Source organism: Littorina saxatilis, linkage group LG17 (genome assembly GCF_037325665.1).
Source record: "Littorina saxatilis isolate snail1 linkage group LG17, US_GU_Lsax_2.0, whole genome shotgun sequence".
NCBI classification, from domain to species: Eukaryota; Metazoa; Mollusca; class Gastropoda; order Littorinimorpha; family Littorinidae; genus Littorina; species Littorina saxatilis.
In genome coordinates this window covers 3,356,267-3,374,514 of record NC_090261.1, presented here as the reverse complement: position 1 = coordinate 3,374,514, position 18,248 = coordinate 3,356,267, and the positions used below count along the sequence as shown (strand labels likewise).

Sequence of the window (18,248 nt, the reverse complement as noted above, 5' to 3'; positions counted from 1 at the left end):
TCTCTATTTGCCTCTCTTTGTCTCTGTCACTCTCTCTCTCTCTCTCTCTCTCACTCTCTCTCTCTCTCTCTCTCTCTCTCTCTCTTCCCCATGGTTAGGTGTGCCATTGTTTGTCTATATGTCTATCTGTCTGTATATCTGTCTGTCTGCATCTTTCTCTCACTCTCTCTTTGTCTCTGTCTGCCCCCATCCCCCTCTCTCTCTCTCTCTCTCTCTCTGTCTCTGTCTCTGTCTCTGTCTCTGTCTCTCTGTCTCTCTCTCTCTTTTTCTGTCTCTGTCTGCCTCTTTCTCTCACTCTCTCTTTGTCTTTGTCTGCCTCGCGCTTTCTCTTTTTCTCCCCCCCCTCTCTCTCTCTCTCTCTCTCTCTCTCTCTCTCTCTCTCTCTCTCTCTCTCTGTGTCTGTCTGTCTCTTTCTGTCTGTCTGTCTGTCTGTCTGTCTGTCTGTCTGTCTGTCTGTCTGTCTGTGTGTGTGTGTGTGTCTCTCTCTCTCTCTCTCTCTCTCTCTCTCTTTCTCTCCCCCTCCCCCTCGTGTGGACATATGTACTTATCCAGTTTCCTGTCAAGAGTAGGCTTATATGTGTTATTCAACTCACAAAAACCCCTATTCTATCTCCATCGGTCCTTGCTACGACAGGCGATGATCATCCCCATTTGACCGCTCTGTTAGCTGACCAGAAGGACATGCTGACAATGGGGGAGGTAGATTTCGTGATCAACCAGCTCATAGAACTCTGCTCGGAGGGAGGTGAAAATGACTGCACCAGTGACGTCGGTATCAACCAGAACACAGACCTCTGTGCGGAGGGAGGTGAAAATGACTGCACCGATGACGTCGGTATCAACCAGAACACAGACCTCTGCTCGGAGGGAGGTGAAAATGACTGCACCGATGACGTCGGTATCAACCAGAACACAGACCTCTGCTCGGAGGGAGGTGAAAATGACTGCACCGATGACGTCGGTATCAACCAGAACACAGACCTCTGTGCGGAGGGAGGTGAAAATGACTGCACCGATGACGTCGGTATCAACCAGAACACAGACCTCTGTGCGGAGGGAGGTGAAAATGACTGCACCGGGGACGTCGGTATCAACCAGAACACAGACCTCTGTGCGGAGGGAGGTGAAAATGACTGCACCGATGACGTCGGTATCAACCAGAACACAGACAGCTGTGCTGAGGGGGGTGAAAATGACTGCACCGATGACGTCGGTATCAACCAGAACACAGACCTCTGTGCGGAGGGGGGTGAAAATGACTGCACCGGTGACGTCGGTATCAACCAGAACACAGACCTCTGTGCGGAGGGAGGTGAAAATGACTGCACCGATGACGTCGGTATCAACCAGAACACAGACCTCTGTGCGGAGGGAGGTGAAAATGACTGCACCGATGACGTCGGTATCAACCAGAACACAGACCTCTGTGCGGAGGGGGGTGAAAATGACTGCACCGGTGACGTCGGTATCAACCAGAACACAGACCTCTGTGCAGAGGGAGGTGAAAATGACTGCACCGATGACGTCGGTATCAACCAGAACACAGACCTCTGTGCGGAGGGAGGTGAAAATGACTGCACCGATGACGTCGGTATCAACCAGAACACAGACGGCTGTGCTGAGGGGGGTGAAAATGACTGCACCGATGACGTCGGTATCAACCAGAACACAGACCTCTGTGCGGAGGGAGGTGAAAATGACTGCACCGGTGACGTCGGTATCAACCAGAACACAGACCTCTGTGCGGAGGGAGGTGAAAATGACTGCACCGGTGACGTCGGTATCAACCAGAACACAGAACTCTGTGCGGAGGGAGGTGAACAGAATTGCACCGATGACGACGCTCTTATCACTCTCCTGCAGGCGTTGGCCGAACTTGCCCAGAAGCCTGAGACGGCAAAAGAGATAGTAGACAAAGGTGTGTGTGTGTGTGTGTGTGTGTGTGTGTGTGTGTGTGTGTTACTGTGTTAGTAAGTGTGTGTGTGTGTGTTAGCAAGTGTGTGTGTGTGTCTGTGTGTGTGTATGTATGTGTGTGTGCGTTTGTGTGTGTGTGTGTGTGTGTGTGTGTGTGTGTGTGTGTGTGTGTGTGTGCGTTTCTGTCTGTCTGTCTGTCTGTCATGTTGTCTGCCTGTGCCACGTTTTACGAAGAGCGTTGTTGTTATTCCTTCTCACAGAAGTATTTTTACATTTTGAGAAACGTTTTATATTTATAGGAGGGATTAAGGTACTGCTCAGATGCCTTACAACAAGGAGTCGCGGACTTCACTGCCTATTGGTTCTACGACAGATTTCTTACCATAAAGAGTGCTGTGACACACTGAAGGTATCGCTCTCTATCTCTCTCGCGCGCACGCTCTCTCTGTTTTTTTCGTCTCTCTCTCTCTCTCTTTTTGTCTCGCTCTCTGTCACTTTCTTTTCCTCCCTCTCTGTCTCTCTTTTTTCTTTCTCTCTGTTGCTCTTTTTGTTTCTCAATATTTCTCTTTTTCTTTTTCCTCTCTACATCTTTTTACATTTAGTCAAGTTTTGATTTCTCTCTCTCCCTATCTCCATTTCCCATTCTCGCCATCTCTGTCTCTGTCTCTGTCTTTCTCTGACTCTCTTTTCTCTTAGTCTGTCGGCCAGTGACCACTTGCGTCAACCCGACGGGGTTGGGGTTGCTACCACACTTGTTTTACAGATTTTAACGATAGTATTCTAAATCTAGAGTCTTGGGGCTTTTCGTTATACCGCTTTTGAGAAAAACGTGGTTTTGTGTGCGTATTTTCCTTCTTTGTGCTTACTATTCCCGTTTAGAGGGTTGGGTTCATTAAGCGGGCATAGAAGTTGAACCGCTTATCTGACATTCTTTAACGGCATATCATTGGAAAGGTAAGGTAATCATACAGATTTTGACGTCAATTAAAATGACGTCACGTTGTTCGTATTTATGTAGTGATGACGTATTTTTGTTTCTTTAAAATATCGATACCAGCAAAGTCGCCGCTTTGGGTGTTTCATTTAAATCATTTGAAAATATGCAAGACATAAAATACAACTATACAGTTTTAATCGGAAGTAAGTAAAACATGTTATGGTGCATCCTAATAGGGGAAGGGCCCCTAATATGGACCACTTTTTGTTTCACGCTGCTAACTAGCTTGTTTTTTTGCAAAGCTGTTTCATTTTGTGTTTGGTAGTTGTTCTCTCTTTCGTAAATCTTGAAGACTAATTAGAGAGAACTAGCTTTTACAGTCATTTGCTAAAAATAAAATACAAAAAAAATCACAACTGGTCCATATTAGGGGCCTGGGCGCTTAATATGGACCAGTGATGAGACCTTCGAGAATCACTGTAAAAAGCCCTGTTTTCTTCAAAATAACATGATACAACTTGCAACTTACCATGCAAGTCAGCCTAATTGAAATATGCTTCAGATTTACAGGTTTGGATTCGACGAGAACTGTATTTGAAACACAAGAGGAAACTGTTTAAAACAAATCAAAAACAGAGAGAAAATAATTGAAATGATCAACTTTCACGTAAAGAAGTATAATTTTTTGAAATCTCGAGGGCTAGTTATAGGTCATTTTCAGCAAGCTTCTTGAGAATGACTGAAACCGTCCTTTATCTTTTCTTTTCTTCTATTTGTTGAAGGTGGTCCATATATTAGGGAACACAGAGATACTTCGAGTTTTTGCTATAATTTTTTGTTTGTGACAGAAACTCGGGGCCAACACTGCTAAAGTGTAGCGAATACAGCCTTAGCTGTCCTATAATGCAATTGTTGTGTGTTTATAGCTTTGTCTTTGGAGAGAAATTGGTCCATTTTAAGCGTCAGATTTAGAGTGAACGAAGCTAAAAGTGTGAAGAAAAAAAGGGAGAAAAAAACCTAACGGTTTTGTGCGTCCACAACTTTTTCGACATGTGCAAGTTATCAAGAGAGGATGCATTCAGCGAAAATAACCTGTTCTGAGCGCTCTGGCACCATTAGTTTGTCAGAACGAAAGGTGGTCCATTAGGACCCAGTCCATATTAGGAGGCCCTTCCGCTATTATTTGCACGTGTACATGTGACGTCACAAACATACACACCTTCTTAATCTTGACTGCACTGGTGCTTTGGAAGGTCTGCTAAAAGTTCATCTCGGGAAATCAATATTTCAGAAATGGTTGTCGACATTTTATCCCCCAAAAACACCTAATGCTTGGATTGTGAGTTATTAGGGGACATTCTTTGGGACGAATAACATTTTCCCTCATTCTTTTACTCCTTTCTTCTGTTCAGCAATGTGCTTATTGGAAGCACACATGCCGAATACAAATGATCAGAGGTACCTTAATTGTTAATTAAGTGAGATAAAATGACAAATGATTCAAGTGATGACGTGTTTCAACGCTATTATCACACCACAGCCAGTTTATTTTGATGTTCCCCCAGGTTTGTTCCTTCGTAAGTAAGTTGACGTGAAGGTTTAAAATGTATAATATACACACAAAGGTGTGAATCAAGTTATTTCACAATCGTCATGCAGTCAGTGTGTGCAGAAGCAGTTCTTTGGAAATCAGTGGATAGCGAGTCTAAAAATAATACTGTGAGTGATGACAGTTTTGATGGTTTTTCTGTGGCATATTTACACGAGTATACATAATTAGGAAGGGTCGGAGCTGAAGGGGCGTGTCATCAGACACACGTTCTTAGAACAACAGAGAAGAAACCAACACCAAAGACGCCAAAAGTCTACTTCTTTTAGCTATATATCACTCATCTCCGAAAAAAACACCAGCCCTGAAATAGTGTTTTCAGTACAATTTACCGTCTTACAGGCACACTAATGATCACATTAAAACAGTTTGGCTTATCATCTTAGATCTGACCAGGCTTTTACTCGGGGTAAGACCATTCCTTCAATTTGTCTCATGCCAAAACACAGCACTCTGGCTGCTTTTTGCGGTGAGTTTTATTGTTATTGTGACTACATTTCAAATGTTACTTGTTGCATTTAAACACTTCATTCATCAAAATAATTACCACTGTACACAGGTAGCATTTAGACTATTTGTTTCTTTGGTATGTGACAGAGTGGAGGGATGTTCTTATTTCACGTAAAAGCCTGCCCCGATCTTATAAGGTGCGCCTAACTCTTTTCAATAGAAGCATTGAGCCTTTAAGCTGAATCCAAACTGTGTTAGATCTGAAACATTCAAAGATAAGTCTGATTTGTCTCCAACAACAATAAGAAAGAGAAAGCGAGAGAGACACACACACACACACACACACACACACACACACACACACACACACACACACACACACAAACACACTCACACTCACCCAACCACATCTTACGCATGTACATATCGTTTCAGATATCCGTCTCCGTTTCTTCATGTAAAAAGTGTGATTAACCTGTTGCATGTGATATCCGCTCTTGTTACAAAATGTTCAACAAAACATCATTGGAAAATTACTAAGTCTACGGGCATGTATTGGCACGACCTAATTCTGCTGAATCGTATGTCTCGTTTGACTGCTTAGAAAAGCGAAGGACGGAAATAACATTTTCTCAAAGCCAAATTGGATGTTGCAATGATGTACAAAATATGTTTATTTCTTTATTAATGATAAAAAATTGCACTTGGTGAAAACCATTGGTGTATACAAGCACTTAAAGCTACCAACCCCCCGTCTGTGTTGACGTGTGATTTTGCAGGGTAGGGTCACAGTAACGAGCGTATCGCGTACACTAGGATTTTCTGCCACATGAAATGAATATCTTTTGATGCCGAATAAAAAGACAAACACGTCAGTATGATACAGGGATTACATTATTTTGAATTTCTTTGAAAACACGCCTTTACTAAGTGCCAGTCTTAGAAAAAAATCGAAAAAAGATAGGAAGACTCAAGAAACCGGAAGTATAACTCAATCATTGTTTGCAATCATATATATATACGGTAGCTTATTGCTGTTAAAACATTCTCAAACTTTTTTGTGATCAGTAAAACATTTACTTTTGAGCGTACAATGATGTCTTTTAGGTTTAATCTAAATACACGTTCTACGAACACTATGCAACAAAAGTACATTTCAGATACATGAAACCCTGACAATAACATTTTCGGCAAATTCAAACCTATATGAATTGACGATGCATTACATAAGATTCAAAAACAAAATGTACTTTTTTTCATAATCATATGCACTTTTGTTGGAAAAGGCTTTTCCTGAGATAACGTGTGAACAGCTGAAAATAGTAGCCAGTAGATAACCGGAAGTTGAATAAAATGCTAATGTGACACCGTTATGAGAGTTCCTGGTTTTTATCTCCAATGGCTTACCTACTCATATGTATATTTGTTGATGAGATAAGTGGCAAAGGAGAGTTCATATGCCTTAATCTTTAACTATACCCCCTAATCATAGGACGTAATTTACAGTAAAGGGTAGGTTTCGATTTAATCCAACATAACTTGTATCCAGCGTTTTCGGCAATTTCAAATGCATACACTTCAACGTACAATGTAACTAACTTAACAATGGCAGTGCCTACTACGAACAGAAGACTTGCACTTTTTGAAGAAACCGGGATACGTCTAGGATTAATTTAAAAGAAATAATGTTTTTAGCAACCAGTACCCCCAGACTGAGGGCTGCACTTTATAAGAAGTCCATTTCTATCATTTCCTAGCTTACTTTAGTGTAATGTAATTTGCTTGCATACCCTTTGGGGGCATGCTATGGGGAGTTTACATAATTTGTTTTGTCATTGTAAATGAAGACATTGAGACATGTATGAACGTTTTCTGAAATTTGAAGCTGACGCAATGAACAACAGGTATGCCAAATATAACCAATGCTACAATCACTTATCATTTACTCTAATTACATTTTGAGCATAGAATTTCACATACAATGGTCGTCATAGCAGTGAATGAGTCTCTTTCTGATGATATATACATCTTTTTCGGTCATGTTTTCAAGGCGGGTAGGGAGCAAAAAGACATTTTGTACATAACAAAACTGCATGTCAAAAGTCTAAAACGGTTACCTTTAATAATCAGATGCATAAAGCTTCATAAAAGATTACTTTTGTTTAAAAAAAATTCAATATATATTAAATGCGAGTTTTATAAAATGAAAAATACTTATTTTAGACAAATAATTCGATATTATGAGGTAAAACCGGAAGTGAAAAATTAGAAAACGACAATATCCGTTTAAACAAACTCGTATTTCCTTATAACAGTTTCATCTTTCGTATGCTGCATCAAATGACATCTGGCAGGACAAAACTATCTTCTTCCAGGGCTGTGTTTATGTCAGGTTTTATCCCCAGTCGATCTTTTTCTCTTTTTTGAAGCTGATGCACATTGACTCAATTTTGTTTCATATGGTTGGTGTCTGCCAAATGGAACTAACCAATATGGATGCCAAGTCAGTCCATCTATAAGAAAAATCGACTTGTGTGTGTATGTATGATTGCAATATTAACCTGGGACTGAATTATCTTCACTTATCGTTTGGAAGAATGACATAATTTGATTTTCTCAACACGATGTTGTACTCGCAGGTTAATGTCTAAAAGTATCCATAGGAAGAATGTTGTTTGTATATTGCCTGATAGAACAAAGCCTTAGCTTTTGTTTAGTGTATAATTTACAAATGTCTGTTTGCCGAAACGAAGTATACGACGTTTATTTGTACCATACCCCCTGCGCCAAAACTGCGTTTTTGGCAGAATAGGGGTTAGGTTACAAAGACGCTCCTCACTCAAAAGCGGTACAACGGAGCCATTTTTCGTTTACCGAACATCGGCTGTAAATTGAATAAGCTTTCTGAAAAACATCATCTCTAACCCAACCCCGTCGGGTTGACCCTTGACTATAGCTGGGCGATGCACTATCTGTCTCTCTGTCTGTCTCTCTCTTTCTCTCCCCTCTGTCTCTCCCTCTCTCTCTCTCCCTCCCTCCCTCTCTCCCTCCCTCTCTCTCTCTCTCTTTCCCTCTCTCTCTCTCTCTTTCTCTCCCCTCTGTCTCTCCCTCACTCTCATACTCTCTATCTCTGTGTCTGTCTCCCCCCTTCTGTCTCTTAAAGATGATCAAGAAAAAAAGAATACATTTGAATAGTAACAGAATATAAACATACGACCTACTATTTGTCGAATTGTCTGCGTTTGTAGAAATATATTGTATGTAACAAAATAACAGGTAACATGTTTTTGTCTCATTCTTGGTTCTAGCTTGGATTATTCTAATACCTGGATATGTTTTTAAAAATAAAGCGATTTTCCTTTTATTTCACATTCTTTGTGACTGTAATTTTATCCGCTGCAATGCTCACGATGATGCTTGTGCATCACAGGTTTTCCCTGAACTCGGTGAAATACTGCAGTCATTGCGGGAGAGTCGTGACAGTGGATTATCACACCTTGCTGCTGACATTGTGAAAACCGCCGCCATCCCACAAGTTCCGGAAGACCCATACCTAGAAGTATGAACGGCAGCAACAAAAAGAGAAATTGAAAATATACTGTTTTAGTAATCCCTTAAGCCCTTTCGAGGCATGGAGGATTACTTCTGTTATACATATCACAGCTACAAATTACAATTTTGAAATGTAAGAACAATTTAAAACAGGCTTTTAATGAATAACATGCATCCGTCCACTCACAATATATTTTCTTTAATGTTGAAGGATGAAAGAAAATATATTGTGAGTGGACGGATGCATTTTCTTTTATATTAAAAGACCCACAATGATGTGCTTGGCAAAAAAGAAAAAAAAAACCAACAACTTAAAATAGCAAATGAATTTTCGACATTGAAATATTAAATGAAATTCATCAACTGGTATTCAAGTCACAGCATTTGTATAACCTATCTTTCAGATCAACACCATTTATTTGTTTATTCAAATTCAAATTTGTGACAGCTACATCTGAGTTTTATAAGTACATATACATATATGTATCTGGTAATTGGGTAATGTAACTTTCTATCCCAAAATTTGTCTTACAATTTCGATAAAATAAACATGCATTCACTACTTTCGTCTAAAGCTTCAGACCACTTTTTTTGGTACATGTTTTCGAATGATTTTAATAATCTTTCTTTATTAAACATTTTTTAGATTCTCATGCAAAATCAAACTAAGAGTCAAATTTCTCTGTATGAGATAATAAAGTATTCGTATTCGTATTCGTAGTAATGTCTTTTGATATGAGTAATCCATGCTGAGCAATATATTACTTTCATGTTGAATTCATATAGAATATTAAACAGTTTATTTTAATATTTTGTTTCATTATCATTTGATGTACCAGATCAGCCCAAAACCGAATCAATCTTAAATCAACTTTAACTGACACTGGATATATGCCTGTTTCTCCATAAATCATTTCGGGCTTAGTGTATCTATTTAACTTGAAAAGATATTTTACACATTTCAACTCAAATCTTTCGAGTAGCTCCAAGTTTCCACAACCATAAAGCAAGACTGGCAAACAGTTGCTTGGTATAACTCCACAACTATATCAACAGGCAAATCGTAATTTCTAGCTGTTTGCAACAATGAAAACATAGCTTTTTTGTGCTTGATCATGAACGGTCTGTCCAGTTCTATCAAATTCAGTCTCTGGATATCTCAATGTACGAACAACTTTCATAGTTCTATTTCCGTAATGGAAAGCATCTCTTTGATTTTTTTCGAAAGATGAATACAATAACTGTTGTTTTACTTTCATCGGTTCATTCTTGGTTCTAGCTTGGGTTATTCTAATACCTGAATACATGTATGTTTTTAAAAAATACAGCGATTTTTCATTTATTTCATTTTCTTTCTTACCGTGATTCCGCCCGCTGCAGTTTTCACAATCATGCTTGTGCATTACAGGATTCCCCTGGACGAGCTAACATGCGTGAGAGAGTCATCGGCTGTAGACTCCCACCCGTCACGAACACGCCTCACGCAACGTACATTCGTCGCCTTCTGGGTACCAAACGACACAGTGTGAAACGTGACAACATCCCAGAAGGATGAACGGCAGCAGGAAAAGATGAAATTGAAAAGGAACTTTTTCAAGTTTTAAGTTTGAACAATAACAACACTTTATTGTCCATTAAATTAATCCTTCAAGCCCTTTCGAGGCATGGAGGATAACTTCTGTTATACAATCAACAAGAAATAAGCTTGATCATAGCTACAAATGACAATTTGTAAAGCTAACAACAACTAAGAATAACAAATAATGATTATACAACCTTCCCGATTGTATACATTTCAGTCTTAGTGTTTCTAATCAACTGAAAAAGATATTTTAAACATATCATCTGAAATGTTTTGAGTAGCTCCAAGTTTCACAACCATAAAGCAAGACTGGCAAAACAGTTAGTTCTGATCTTCAGAAATATTAAAACAGGCAATTCATGATTTCTATCTATTTGCAGACAATGAAAACATAACTGTTTGTGCTTGACAAATTTTGAAGTTCTACAAAATTCAATCCCTGATATTTCAATGTATGTACTAACAAATTCCAGAGTACTGTTTCAATAATGGAAAGCATCTCTTGGATTTGTCGACAATTGAATACAATAACTTTTGTTTTGCTTTCGTTCACATAAAATTTCCAGAGTGAGTAATAGTCATACAGAACGTTTATCATTTTGTGTTCCTTTATAACTTCAAACAACTCTGACTTGTGGGGCCCCGGTAGCTCAGTTGGTAGAGCACTGGACTTGTGATCGAAATGTTGCAGGTTCGAATTCGGGCCGGGACGGACAGGTGTCAACTTTATGTGCAGACCCAGAGACGGAAGCCATATCCCACCCCCGTGTCACCTCAATGGCACGTCAAAGACCTCGGTCATTCTGCCATAAGTGCAGATAGCTGATACCACCTATAGCTCGTTTGCGATCAGCCTGAGACTCGGCTTTTCGGTTTTATTTTGCAAACTACAAACATTTTTATATAAGAAGAAGAAGAAAATAATTATTTTCCCTTGAAGTATACCTAATAGGATTTTTACGTTCTTAGGGTATAGACTGATTTGTATAAATAGGTCTTCATAATTTCCGGTATCAGATAATAAAATGTAGGCCCCTGTCCGGGCCGGGCCCCTGGACCAGTTTTAGCAAAATGGAGGTCAAACTCGTGCATTTCATGGCGTAACGTTTGTGTCATCCAGGTTGAACTGTGTCGGGGTTTGCCCGCCTCGAACAATTGTTGTTCAAGAGTTTGTCTTACAGATACAGTGTTCTATCTATTTTGTTCCAGCGTGAGAGACAGAGAGAGAAAGAGAGACAGAGAGAGAGAAAGAGAGACAGAAAGAGTGAGAGAGAGAGAGAGAGAGAGAGTGTGTGTGTGTGTGTGTGTGTGTGTGTGTGTGTGTGTGTGTGTGTGTGTGTGTGTGTGTGTGTGTGTGTGTTGGGGAAACATTATTTTGATTCATTTTAAGTAGTCTTTATGAAGAAAAAATTAACCAGAGGATTATAGTAAATATAAATTAAGTTAGGTAGGCTATACTTCTGACGTACTTATTATGTTCTTATTCACATTGCAAAATATGTGTAGATTGTGAGATAATTTCGAAAAACCAGGTCTCAGGCGTATCGCAAACGGACAATAAACACGCATACACTTGTGTATCTCGTCAAAGGCCGTGAGGGCGTAAACCTCGAACCATATAACCCTTATCTTGTCTTTGAGAGGCGAAATATTGAGCCTCTGGGACATAAGGCATTCTCTCTTTTCTACGTTTGACCATGTGCAAGAACACAAGATTTCAAATGTTTGTATATATTTACTATTACACAGTAAAAATAATCGCAGAAATACCCTGTTGAATAAGTATCTGCCATTAGCCCTTTCTCCATATAGTATCAAACGCTTTTGTTTTATAATCAACAAATTCTTGATTTGGAATATATCTGTCAACGACCGTAGAAAAATACCGCATGATCTATAGTAGAATGTGAAGATCTGAAACCGGCTTGATTTTCAAACAACAGAGTTTTCATCAAGGAGTTCATTGATTCTTTTATTCAGAATACTTAACAATAAATAACCCAGACAACTCAATAAAGTTAATAACTGATCAGACTTCACTGTTGAAATATGTGATTGGAAGTGAGTATGTGTGTACATTCATCGGTTAAATACTTAAAACCGTGTATATTTGTACTGAGAGCTGTATTTGTTACTGGCCGTTAAGTTTGTCTTCCCCATTCTCAGTTTGACGATTACTGCATGATACATCGGGGCTCCAAGAACGTGTCTGCAATTCATTGACGCACCAACTGAAGTAAAGACAGATTTGCGTAATATGTTTTGATTGATGATTATGTTTTGATGGTTTCAGTGGTTGAGTGCAAAGCAACAATTGCAGAGACTGTAATTTTGCTCGTGCTATTACATTAAAACCTTTTTTAACTGGGCTTTTCTGAAAAAAATGTGCTGCCATTTTAGTGTCATGATTTATTTTGGCTTATTGCACTACAGGGAATCCGGGTTAGTTTCATACACAATGTATACTGTGCGAAAGGCCGGTGTACCAGGACTTCAAAAACAAGTTTTATTTTCACATTTTGCTAGGGATGCTCATGTGATTTGCTTCTTACCGGTGACACCCTTCCCGGAAGACGATATTTTTTTTAATTTGGTCATAAATACGAAGCTCGGTAATATAGTTGGTGGTAATGCAGACAACATTACGCAAAGCTCATCGTAAACTTTCTTTTAAAGCCATATTATTGCACATTTACTGGTTCTGAAGATTACAATGGTTGAGCAAAAAGACACTTAGCATGTCATCGCTTTCAGTAAATTCTACGAAATTGTGGAATTTTCTTTTGCTTTGGCCTTCTTTGTTCGGTTGAAAGTTTTATCTTGCATACTGCTACACTTGCTGCACACACTAAATCCACTTTGGGTGGCATACGATCCTTACTATTTCATGCACATGTCGTCATACCGCGTCATTTTCCGGGAATAGGATATGGCGGAAGACTGGGTGGCCGAGTGGTAACTTGCGCTCGGAAGCGAGAGGTTGCGAGTTCGACCCTGGGTCAGGGCGTTAGCAATTTTCTCCCCCCTTTCCTAACCTAGGTGGTGGGTTCAAGTGCTAGTCTTTCGGATGAGACGAAAAACCGAGGTCCCTTCGTGTACACTACATTGAGGTATGCACGTTAAAGATCCCACGATTGACAAAAGGGTCTTTCCTGGCAAAATTGTATGGGCATAGATAAAAATGTCCACCAAAATACCCGTGTGACTTGGAATAATAGGCCGTGAAAAGTAGGATATGCGCCGAAATGGCTGCGATCTGCCGCTGGTCGATGTGAATGCCGTATTGTGTAAAAAGATTCCATCTCACACGGCATAAATAAATCCCTGCGCCTTGAATATGTGCGCGATATAAATTGCATAAAATAAAAAAAATAAAAAAAATAAAAATCCCTGCGCTTAGAACTGTACCCACGGAATACGCGCGATATAAGCCTCACATTGATTTATAGACGAACGGCGTGCATGTGTATTTTAAGTCACAAACAAGCGAAACAATGAATAAATTATGAAACTATAAGTGTATAATCTGATTATCATTATCAGTTATGTCAGTTCGTCTATAAATACACTTCCGCAATTTCCTATCCTTGTCTCTTAAAAAAGGTTTCCAGATTTTCCCGGAAAATGACGCGGTATGACATGTACATGAAATAGTAAAGACAGGGGCGGACGAGGGGGGGGGGGGGGGGGGGGGGGTCACAGGGTGCACGTGCACCCCCCCTCCAGCAAATTTTTTTTTTTTAAATTGGAAAGCTGATTCTATGACCATTTCTAAGTTCAAATGGCACCAGATGGCACCATTTTGCTTCTTTGGGCGAAAACATTTTTCCGGGGGGGGGCATGCCCTCGGACCCCCTAGCAAATTCGGGCGCTTCGCGCCCATCACATTCACTTTCGATTCAAAGTGCACCCCCCTTACCTAGCAACTGATCCGCCCCTGAAGGATCGTATATAATGCCACCCAAATCCACTTGGAGTCGACTCAATATCCTGGTTTTGTCAGGGCGCAACGCACAGCACGGTCACCCATGGTCATTTTTTTTATTGATAATCTGGGTCTCTTTTCACAAAATCTGTTTAAAAAATATGCTTCCCTATTTTACAAGCTTATATTTTATAATTGCTCCATTCGAAGTTGTCAAAAAAACACGTTTGTTTCAATAAACCCTTTTTTTTTGCAACAAGGGAAATAACTGCTTACGTTCAACAGGCCATTTGATACATCCATGAACACTACATAATTAGTATATATGTACAGTACGTTTATACACATGTTCCACAAACCAGTAATCAAGTTCATGCAAGACGAAAGACTCAGGTGGTCCTTGTCAAATACATCGACCTGAGTTGCTGCTGTTCTTTATCTCTGTAATACATCTGTAAACCTGTCCACCACATTTGTGGAATTAGATCTTTGTCACGCTCGGATTGGAATGTATCTATCACACTTTGTTAGAACCCGGACAAAAGAACGTGGTTTCAAAATGGACACGTGCGCATGAAAAGCAGCAACAACACAGTCGTAATTGTAATTGTCACAACACCGACCGTACAGCAAAACAAACACTTACACAAGCCTTGTTCACCACTTGGTGACCACTCGTTTTTCTGAGGTGTGACTGGCGCGACTGGGGGCGTTGGTAGCGTTGGTCTGTCGGCCCGACAGCGGCCCCGCGTCGCCCACACGACCCAGACCCTCCTTCTTTGTGTGCCAACGGTCGATGCGGCGTCGGTAGTCCGGAGTGATTTCAAACTCGTAGGATTCCTTTGTCACTGGAAATAGAAAGTAACTTTAGATAAGAGGGATGTGCGGAGAGTTTGTGTCACAAAACAGTGCCAATAGGTGGAGAAAGTTGTTTTTAAGTTCATAAAATGAATCCATTTGCCAATGAACAACCTTCTTAACATATTTATTATTCCCCCCCCCTCTCTCTCTCTCTCTCTCTCTCTCTCTCTCTCTCTCTCTCTCTCTCTCTCTCTCTCTTTCCCTCCTCATCCACTTAATTACCAGGATCGTAGTATCTGCCCTGGAGAGTCCTCTGCAGGTTTCGAGGTCCCTCTTTCTCTCTCTCTCCCCTCCTCACTTTCTCCTTCTCTCTCACCCCCATCCCCTTCCCTCTTTATCTCCCCTTCCAACCCCGATCTCTCTCTCTCTTCCTGCTCCCCAACTTACCCGGATCGTAGTATTTGCCCCGGAAAGTCCTGTGCAGGGTGCGAGGTTTGAACCTGACCGGGGTCTGTTCCCTGGACCCCTGGGCGGAAGTAGGGGTGATGGGGGGCAGGGAGGGGGTCCTGACGGGGGTCTTGGCCGCTGTACTCACACGGCTCGCGTGCACGGAGGGTTCTGGCGTGAAGCCGATTCTGGGGAGGATGGCCACGAGGGCGGAGGAGGGCTTGGGGGCGGTGGTGAAGGGCTTGACTGACTCCTCGCGAGCTCTGGACAAGAGTTGGCCCTTGCTGTCGTACATCCTGGAAGGAAGCGACTCCGCGTCCTCGAAGAGGTACCGGTAGTAGTCGCCGTTCTCATCGTAGTACCCTTCTCTCTCCAGCTCCTCTTCGTCTTCCTGAGGAAGCTCTTCCTCGTCGTAGCCTTCCTCGTCATACTCCCCTTCTTCCTGGTACTCCCCCTCCCCTTCCTCGTACTCCCCTTCTTCGTCATATTCTCCTCCTCCTTCTTCGTCATACTCGTCCTCAATCACGTCGTCTTTCCTCTTCTTATCCTCGTCTGCCTCGACGAAGACGAAGCTCGGGTATCCCCAGACGAACCCCTTGTTGGGCATGAGGCGGTCAGCCAGCTTGGGTCGCACTATGGCCTCGTGGCGGGCGTCCCAGTTATCGTCAAAGCGGTACACGCCCAGGTGGGCGTAGCCTTGTAACGACTGAAATCCAAACACAGATAGAACGCTAACGTTCAAAGAAAAACGGGGATAAGTCTTTGGTTATACAGAAGAAAAAAAAATCAGTAGAAAATGTTTTATCAACAGTACGTCGACTAGTGGGGTGGGGTGGGGTGGGGTGGGGTGGGGTGGGGGGGGTGGGGGGGGGGGGGGGGGGGGGGGGGGGGCGGGGGCCTTCTGTATTTTGAGCGAATGGGACAGCAGGTATCCCTCAGATTTAAACAAAACCCAAAACATATGACAAAGCCAGCCAAAGATGAGAGTATTCAGCTCTAACAAAATGAATAGAGACAGAGAGAGTCAATTTGACTTTTTGCTTTGTGCATGTTTACCCCATAGTCACTCAAATCTGTCGTCCCCCCCCCCCCCCCAAAAAAAAAAAACCAAAAAAACAAACAAACCACACAACTAAAATCAAAAAGTTAGAAGCATTTAGAAAAAGACAGTTATCAGCGTAGATAAAGCTTCACAAAGACTCTGACCTCATGTTTGCAGTCGATCTGTTCGTAGATCATGGATGGGATGTTTCGACTGCTACGAGAGGGGAAACAACTGCAGCCTTCCGGTCCCGTGTCGATCGTAACTCGCGGCTCGTCAGGCTCTCGCACATAATGCTGGTACGGTCTGTACTGAAACTTACTGTAGTCAAACTCCTCCTCCTCCTCCTCCACTACTTCCTCTTCCCCTTCCTCTTCCCCTTCCTCGTCTTCCTCGTCGTCATCGTATTCCTCTCCTTCCTGCTCGTCTTCGGGGTTTTGGTCTCCTACGATGATCTGTCCGTCCGATCCTACAGTCACCAGGACAGGGTCTCTTGCTGGCTTCTTCTGTGAGGCGCGTGTTCCTTGGCTAGTGCCTGCCTTGCTTGCTGCCTTGCTAGCCCCTGGAGCCTTGCTTCCGGCTCTGAAAGCAGGGAGAGGTTTCGTTGGAGGTTTTAGTTCGTGTAAATGTGGAGGGTCGGCCGAGACTTTGTTCTACCATGAAGAGTAACACTACTGTGATAGAAGCGTAGCAGTCACATAGTGTTAATGCAATTTATAGTCTTTAGTATGTCACCTTGTCAGTGAGAAATGTTGTTGATTGTGCTAGTTAAATTAGTCTCTGATTTAGTATCAGTGGTATTAGGACATTTTGTCAACCCATTGTCCCATGCGCTAACCACTCAAAATAATGGCATTTTTCTCCTGGGCTATAGAATTGTTCTTTCTTTTTTAAATGACCTATCCTGCTATGAAAGTGCAGAATGTCACACGTCACTGCCTGAGGTTGACAACATGATGAAAGTGAAATTAAGCGTTCCGTTGACAGCAAGGTAGACAAGGACAAGAAAATACGCAACAAAAACTTGAGAAGATGTTTTGCTAAGATTTTCGACTGACCTGGTACCCCCATTCTGTGCGCGTGAGGCCGCGGGGAGGGCCTGGGAGGGCTGACCACGTGACGGGGAGGGTGCCTGCAGGGCGGTTGGCTGACGGCTGTTCTTCTTGGACGTCGGCCCCGGGGCGGCTAACGGCTGCACTGACCTCTTGGTGCCTGGGCGCGTGCCCGTCGCCATGCTGACGTCACTGGCTGACTAGGGTGATAAAATAACAAAAATGAGCTTTCGACATGGTGGCTTTATTTTATAATTGTTCGTTTCTTTTAGACTGCAAATTGTCTGTGATATAATTATTTCCGGTGTATTTTCCAACTATGGTTTGTGCGGCCAAGCGTAAGCGTTGTATAATATTTTTTGTAGTATGTTTAAGAATTATCTTGTACCAAAAATGACGATAAAACAACGGCAGTGCAGACTTTTATTTGTTGAGTGCAAAGAAATCAGCTAATTCCAGTAACTTACCTGTGTGTCTCAGTTAAAACTCCAAAGAAGCACTCCAAACTTACACCGACCCAAACCGAGCAGCGAAAATACCGTCACTTTACCATTTTTAAATGTGGCTTTGCCTTCCCTTCGAAGGCAAATACCAATAGGGTACTAGCAGAGCTCTCACAACAAGCTGTGTATACACATAACGTGAATGTCTTCTTCCGGCCCAGGAATACCCGTACAGGGTCAGAGGACTTAGCAAAACACAAGAAAGGTGTACAGTAGCACCCCGTCTAATCTCTAAGCCGATGATTAACTCAAGTACAATACCGTCTGAGTATTCTGCTCTTGCCATTGGAAAAAGTATAATGAATGGTACAGTGATAACACGTGAACTTGAGGACGCGGGGACATGTACTCTTGATTTCAGTAGTGGTTTGAGTGAAGCAAGAGTTTATTGGAGACAATTCAATGCCAAGGAATAATGTTATTATAAAGACACG

General features: G+C 41.7%; 2 protein-coding genes across 2 annotated transcripts in view; one reads left to right on the top strand and one right to left on the bottom strand.

Annotated features, from left to right (window-relative positions):
* The first annotated feature begins 605 nt into the window (after window positions 1-605).
* Window positions 606-11,226, top strand: LOC138953017 (uncharacterized). Its single transcript, XM_070324785.1, has 4 exons — window positions 606-1,918; window positions 2,214-2,323; window positions 8,341-8,469; window positions 9,871-11,226. The coding sequence occupies exons 1-4, from the start codon at window positions 682-684 to the stop codon at window positions 10,015-10,017; spliced, it is 1,623 nt and encodes a 540-aa protein (XP_070180886.1). The 5' UTR covers window positions 606-681; the 3' UTR covers window positions 10,018-11,226.
* A 3,280-nt stretch (window positions 11,227-14,506) lies between these two features.
* LOC138953015 (zinc finger protein on ecdysone puffs-like) overlaps window positions 14,507-18,248 on the bottom strand; it is a 4,941-nt gene continuing 1,199 nt past the window's right edge. Inside the window, exons 2-5 of the mRNA XM_070324784.1 lie at window positions 17,318-17,511; window positions 16,424-16,841; window positions 15,218-15,923; window positions 14,507-14,817 (exon numbers count right to left, since the gene is read on the bottom strand). Coding sequence (XP_070180885.1) covers window positions 14,627-14,817; window positions 15,218-15,923; window positions 16,424-16,841; window positions 17,318-17,493 — 1,491 coding nt within the window. The 5' untranslated portion in view covers window positions 17,494-17,511 and the 3' untranslated portion in view covers window positions 14,507-14,626. The remainder of the gene's footprint in view (window positions 14,818-15,217; window positions 15,924-16,423; window positions 16,842-17,317; window positions 17,512-18,248) is intronic.